General features: G+C 40.5%; 2 protein-coding genes across 2 annotated transcripts; one reads left to right on the top strand and one right to left on the bottom strand.

Moving 5' to 3' along the window:
• Nucleotides 1–2,293, top strand: spag5 (sperm associated antigen 5). Its single transcript, XM_070927125.1, has 7 exons — nucleotides 1–128; nucleotides 992–1,124; nucleotides 1,267–1,347; nucleotides 1,440–1,589; nucleotides 1,730–1,804; nucleotides 1,949–2,029; nucleotides 2,151–2,293. Exons 1-7 carry the CDS (start codon nucleotides 19–21, stop codon nucleotides 2,220–2,222), a joined length of 702 nt encoding a protein of 233 aa, XP_070783226.1. The 5' UTR covers nucleotides 1–18; the 3' UTR covers nucleotides 2,223–2,293.
• A 1,598-nt stretch (nucleotides 2,294–3,891) lies between these two features.
• foxe1 (forkhead box E1) lies at nucleotides 3,892–5,457 on the bottom strand. Its single transcript, XM_070924090.1, has one exon. The coding sequence runs from the start codon at nucleotides 5,425–5,427 to the stop codon at nucleotides 4,333–4,335; it is 1,095 nt and encodes a 364-aa protein (XP_070780191.1). The 5' UTR covers nucleotides 5,428–5,457; the 3' UTR covers nucleotides 3,892–4,332.
• Between the last annotated feature and the right edge of the window lie 1,490 nt (nucleotides 5,458–6,947).

Genomic DNA, 6,947 nt, shown 5'->3' with positions numbered 1-6,947 from the left:
GAGGACGAGCAGAGCAGCATGGCGGAGCTGTTCGCTGACCTGGGCAGCACCGTGACAGAGCTCATCGGCACCCTGAAGTTGGTGCGACAGCGTAAAGATGCTCAGCTGGAGGAGCTGCACAAAACCATGTAAGTGCTGTTACGTGTACATGATGATGAAATAAATATGGGAATCTGTTTTGAGGTTATGATTCGTAAATGTGGGGCTGCAACTAACAATTGTTTTAGTTATTGATCAATCAGTTGATAATGTTTTAGATTAATCGATTAACCGCTTAACCGTTAATAAAATAAAAAAAATGCCCAACACATGTTTCCAGAGACCACGGTGAGGTCTTTAAATTAATTGTTTTTTCCAACCAACAGTCCAAAACCCAAAGAGACTCAATTAAGAGTGACGTAAAACAGCGAAAAGCAGAAAAACCTGGAATCAGTAAATGTTTGGCATTTTTTGTATTAATAAGTGACTTAAACAGTGACTTAATTGACAGAAAATCTCCACCATTCATCATAGTCAAATGACAACACAAGCAGTGAATCCTCACAATTGAGAAGCTAGAGCTAAGGAATATTTGTTGTTTTTGCTTGGAAAAAATGTAAAAATAAAAATAGTTGCTGCCCCTTCACTGGTAAACTAGGTGCTCTTGTGATGGGAACCAAATGTGAAAGACAATTTGGGAACACCAACTGAAAGAGTCTGCACTTTATTTAAACAAAATGCTTTGGCACAGAGCCTTCATCAAAGGTTTGGTATTGATGGGGCAGATCTGTGACCAGAGAAGAGGTGATATTCATTTTGTTAGTAAATATAAAGGAAGATTTTTGGATTTATATTTTTATGTATAATTATATTTATATAGCCAAGTTTTCTTTCATATTTGACAAATTAGATTCAGGTTTGGAAAAGATCATCGTTCATAGAAGCTTAATGTAAAATTTAAGGTGGTGTATGTAGTCCCTCCTGTCCAACATTATCTAATGCATTGTTCCAGCTGTGGCCTGCAGGGGGAGCAGCAGACTGCAAACAGCAGGCACGAGGCTGAGGTGTTTGAATTTAAGCATCAGATTAACCGTCTGAACAGCCTGGTTGAGAGGGGCACTCATGCACTGCAGCAGAAGACTCAGGTAAGAACTTCTATACATCTCCTCAGTGTTGACTTCACCAAACAAAAATCAGAACGGGTACAGATGAGATCCGACTGATGAGAATGATTCGAGCTGAGAAAAGCACTGAAAAGTTTCTATACAACTGTTTCTCTTTACACAGGATGAGAAAACTGTGACAAAGTTGATGTCAGAAATACAAGAGACCCAGGAAATTCTAAATAAACACAAGACTGACAGTAACGTAAGGCACAAAACCCATACATATATTTTTAAAACCACTCAGAATACAGGCGGCTAAATGTAAAAAAAATTTAACTTTGCAATTTTTCACAGGAATTGCGGAAGGAAGTGGTTGAGCTTCGTCGCTCTCTCCAGCAGTCGAAGGTGGAATCTCAATTCCTGCGGGGGGAGTTGAGAAAAGCTTGTGACACATCAGCTCACCCGGCACATTTCATGGAAGAGAAGATCCAGTTATTGAAGGAGGTATGATCCTGTCACATATGGAGTGAGAATTGCCCAATACTGTATATTTATTATAATAGGTTTTTAGGATATTATTGAGCAAACACTTCCGGTTTAATGCTCATTTGCTCTAACAGGGATCTCTTTGATTGTATCTGTAGGTGGAGAGACTGAAGTTGAGTCTTCAGGAGGTGGAGCAGGCCAGAGTTAAACTCCTTGACAGAGCAAAAAGACATGTAAGTGTCTGATTTGTATCTTGTAGTTACTGATATTATTGCCTATCTTGCTTATTAAGATTATCTTCATATTTGATAAAAAGAAGTGTCATGTAAATGAGGCGGTAATCCAGCATGTTCATGATGTTGTAATGTCTCTCACAGCAAATCATCCACCAGACCAACCAGCAGAAAAGTGAGAATGAGCTTCAGATGTTAAACAACATGATCAATAAAGTCAGAGAGGTGAGAGACGCTTTTCATATTGCTTTTGTTTTTTTCTTTCATCCTTGGTGTCCTGTGAACAATATATATATATATATATATACGTGTATATTTGAGTTAATTAATTATTTTCTGCACACAGACGCTGCTGTCTTTGCCACAGGTCGTGAGGAATTGTGATCAACTCCAGCAGCTTGTTGAATACATTGGCTGACATGTTTGTTATTGTCACCTGCGTTCATTGTATTTATGTGTCATGTTTTAGCTCGTCCTGACTGCACGTGTTTATATTTTTAGTATGATTGAAATAAAATTTTTAAATCTTACAGATTATCTTTGTCCCTTTATAATTTGTAATTTATTATATTTAAAACTGTTAGTTTTACATACAATGTGCTGAAAACAGATGTGTGTCGTTCCAAGCTGAACAATGAACATGACGCATTTTGTCCAGTGTCAGATGTCATACATAGATGGTGGTCATCTTTTTATTTTGTCCATTTGTATGCCAAAGCAGTTAATGAGTTTAATATCTTGGCTCAGTATTTAGTTTAAGCTATTGGATGACGGTCTTTTCAAAGGAAAATGTGGTAGAAAACCACACACCCTTCAGATTTTCATGTTTCATGTTTCATGTTTCATAGTTTTTGGTCATGACAAGCAATATGCAAAATACACAACTTCATTCAGAAAATGATTCCACCTGCTGTGTTTATACAGTATCTCTCTCCAGAAATTAAATATATAACTTCCTCCAAAACAAATGTTCAGCAATCACCAGTAACAGTTGGCACAGGTGCAATCATAAATGTTGCACAAATGAATTTTGATGATTCTTTTCACTTTGTCAAGTTGTAGCTCAATGTTACTGCACATAGTAATTTTCTGATGCTGTGTTAGCGTCAATTAGGTATTCCACTATAGACTACACCTGAGTTTGTTTAAATCTCTGCCTTGTTTTAGGTATTGCTTGTCTAATTTTATGATATTAAAGAACCACTGGACCGTAACCCAAGCTGGTGTGTAAAGCAAATCTTTGTTGCGTATCACCCCCGTCACTTTTATCTTCGGTGCTGATTGAATGATTAAACCATTATAATTTGACACTTGCTGACTACTGCCATCCTCATTTAATCCACATAGATTTTAAGATTCAACGGCACTCAAGAGAAACTAGGACCCTTTCAACTAAGGATACTTTGTTGAAACAAACACCAAGTCATATCTGTCAACAAAGCTTCTTTTCTGATAGAAAAATCAAGTCTCTTCACTATAATGACGCGTTTTCTTACGAGTCCCATCTTGTCAGACATGCAGACTTTGTGTAAAGTAGGTTTCTGGAGATAAAGGACTCGCACTGCTTAACTTTATAGGCTGAAATATCGAGTTACAAGTCAATTCATTTTCTTGATTAGTGGATCTGTGTGGTAGATTAACTGTGTCTGTCTGTCTAAGTGCTGTGTTGATGTCTGGGCATGATAATTGAGGCTGGTCATGGTGACTGGTAATACTGTGGCTCCAGACAACACTTCAAACCAGCTGAGCTGAAACAGCGAAGAAAGTAACGCAGGCAGACAAGAAAATGTCTTGTGTTGGTGGCATATGCCTCTGTTGGTTCTTGTTATTTTGTAATATATTATAGTTTAATTATAACAATTAAAAATTAGATAATTAAACAAAAAATAATAAATAACATTTACAAATTAAATATTTGGCTAACTGATTTCACCTCGCTGCAAACCAAAAATTCCCCCTTTGACATTATAAAGGTAAATATTTTGGAGTAATATTTTGGCACAGTTGGGTAAATTGTAACAGCAATAATACATCAATAATTTAAATATTTTATTCTTGAAGAACAAAAGTGCTATATAATTCCGTTTATTTCCAAAAAGGCAACCTAAAATGCATTTTCATTGGCAACAAAATACATGCAAATGTACTAAAGCTGATGTTCTTCATACAAGCCACTTATTGCAAAGCCTATGACCATGAAGAACAATAATTTATACTAACATTTCAAAGTCTGTCACAAACTCACCAGTAATGTAAATATTAAACTTGCACATTCAATTCATGACACAAAAAAAACCTTTACACATTTATAGTGTGTATCTCAAAGTAAATTACCATCAATATGAAAAATGGGTTGTAGGGTTAATGTGGTAAATCACAGTTTTGTCAGGAGAGGTGTTTTTAAACAAGCCATTAAGAAAAACAATCATGTTTGTGCACAGAAATGTCTGGCTCACTTGGTGCCGTCTCAAGTCTCTGATGTTCTGTTCACAAGGTAGTGAGATGCTCACATATCGATTCTCAGGAGCTCAGATGGCAGACACAAATCTGTCCAAATTCCCTGGGTACGTGGGGTGTCTCAGGTAACCCCCAGAATTGGCGATAGGACCCGCAGCACCGTTATACTGGGAGAAAGAGCCCAACTGCACTGGGGAGACCCTGTCATAATGGTCCACAGACTCCGCTGGGGCCGAGGAATGGAGGCGTCCTGGCGCTGGATATCCCTGGGTGTGGCCCTGTCCATACGAGCCCTGGTGTGTATGGTGGTGTGGGTGGCCGTTTGGCCCGGAGTAGGTGAACCCGGGATGCGTAGAGGAGCGGGATGATAGAGCCCCTCCGCATGGTTGGCTCTGGAAAGCCGGGACTCCCAGGCTGCACGGACTGGATCCGTTTGGAATCCCCTCAGGACTGAAGCTCCGGCTGGGCTGCTGCATCCCCTCTGGCCCTTGACCTCCCAGCATGCTGGCTGGAGTTGGGTGTCCTATGAGGTTATTGATGCTGAACATGCGGGTCTGACCAGGTCCAAACCCAGGAGGAGATGCAGAGGGGTAATAGGCAGAGGGCAGCTGCTGCCCGTAGGTCGGACTGACTGTCATGTTAGGGAAGACTGAGTTGGCATATGTGGCTGATCTGGCAATCTGGACAGGAGAGAAAACTGGTGTCTCATGGACATATGAGGTGTAAGTACTGAAGTCACAGCGCTTAAACCTCTTCCTGCGCCTCAAGAAGCTGCCGCTCTCAAACATGTCCTCTGCGTTTGGGTCTAAAGCCCAGTAGTTGCCCTTCCCTGGCCGCCCCGGCTCTCGAGGGATCTTGATAAAGCAGTCATTGAGAGTCAAGTTATGGCGGATGGAGTTCTGCCACTTCTTTGAATTGTCTCTGTAGAAGGGGAAGCGCTCTGTGATGAATTTGTAGATGCCCCCCAACGTCAGCTTGCGGTCAGGGGAGTTGGCTATGGCCATGGAAATGAGTGCGATGTAGCTGTAAGGGGGTTTCCCTCGCTGGAGAGGTCTCTTTCTTCTCCGACCTTTGGGCTGCTCCTCTGTTTGCGGTGGAAGGTTGGAGGCAGACAAGGTGGTGTCTGCTGGAGAGTCTTTCTCCACTTTGACCACTGGCATTGTCATGGACAGTTCAAAAATGCCCCTTAAAAGACTTTATAAAGTGAATTTACTGCAAATGCTGCACCCTATGAGTAACTTCCACAGTTTAGATGGAGCTCCCTCTGTATGAGGAAACAGATTAAATCCTGCACAGTGGAAATCAAAACAAGAGATCTGCCAAGCACACAGTCCTGCTAGAAGGATCACGTTTGTTTTTAACAACTCACTGTCTTTGAGTCCAAATCCAGCGCTTCTTCAAATGCAGTGGAAGTAATTTGCTTTTCCAAGAGATCCTGTTTCATTAAATGCAGCTTATTCCCACAGTTTGTTCTCCGGTTAAGTTGAAGAGTTGAAATGTGAGAGTGCCATGCGTGGTGTTTAAGGTGTGTGTGAGCATGAGTCACTCAGCATTACCTGGAGAGCATATTACCTCCACAGAGCACCTGAGGGGCCACACCCCCTTAAGCATCACATGCTCTTGACATACCTCAGCTTTATAAGGGTCTATTGTTCATGTTCGAAGTCTGCGTACTTTAAGGTGGAAATTTCTATTTCAAGGGTCTTGACATATTTTAAATGGAGTGCTAATTAATGTCCGATATCCTGAAATGGCAAAAAAAACATCTACTGTCCAAATCCAAATCTACTTTTCTGATTGGCTTTTAAAATGATTTAACTGTTGTTAATCAAAAAATGTCAGTGTTCACCTTTTATTAGCTTTTTTACGTATTTACCTGCACCTATCAGCAGGACCTTATTTAGTTTCATTGAACAGAACTGTCAAAACAAATGTTTCCTCTTAATATTCAAATCCCCCTGTAAAGCCGACCTCAGTTTATTTAAAAAAGTCCAAAATGGTCCATGTTGTTTTGACGTTTAACACTAAAAGACCTCTTTAGTGGTAACTTAACCTATGTGTTATTTTTCTACCTTGCTTCCTTGTTTGTTTTGTGCCAGTGGTTGGACAAGCCAGCTGTGTTAAGAGATGTAAATGTTTTCCAGACAAAGGCCGTCCTGTGATTTCAGCATGCAAAATATAGGCCATCATCATAATCCCTGGACGCAACCCGAGAGACGGGAATTACCAACTCCCAATATGAAAATTGTTAATTGAAGTTGGTTTTTATTATGAATGTCCTCAAGGAATTGGTGGAGTTTTAAAGTCAGTGTCATAGAAGTTTTTTCTGTATATTAGTCTATTTTTGCAGTGCAGAAGTTACTGTACACACATTCTATTTTAACTGGCAGAGCCCATTTTTGAATAGCCGGCTCTGTGAAAGCTCGGCTTTTAAGCTGACTTTAAACGCTGTTAAATTTCACCTGCACCAGTGATGGAGACAATCCCTGAGCAGCTCTGGTGGTATGAAGTCCGGGGACTCCACAGGGCTAGGGTTCACCACCTTAATCACATAAACAAACAGAGAGGAAAACACGACAGCACACTCCCACCGCTCAACACCAGGCTGGCTTAACACTCCGGGTATGTGTCAGAGCGGGAGCTTGGTGAGAGAGCGTGGGTTTGTTCAGACAAACAGCCTGATGAA

This window comes from Enoplosus armatus, chromosome 2 (assembly GCF_043641665.1).
Source record: "Enoplosus armatus isolate fEnoArm2 chromosome 2, fEnoArm2.hap1, whole genome shotgun sequence".
Lineage (NCBI taxonomy): Eukaryota > Metazoa > Chordata > Actinopteri > Centrarchiformes > Enoplosidae > Enoplosus > Enoplosus armatus.
The sequence above is the reverse complement of the archived record's forward strand: the minus strand, read 5'-3'. Positions and strand labels throughout refer to the sequence as shown.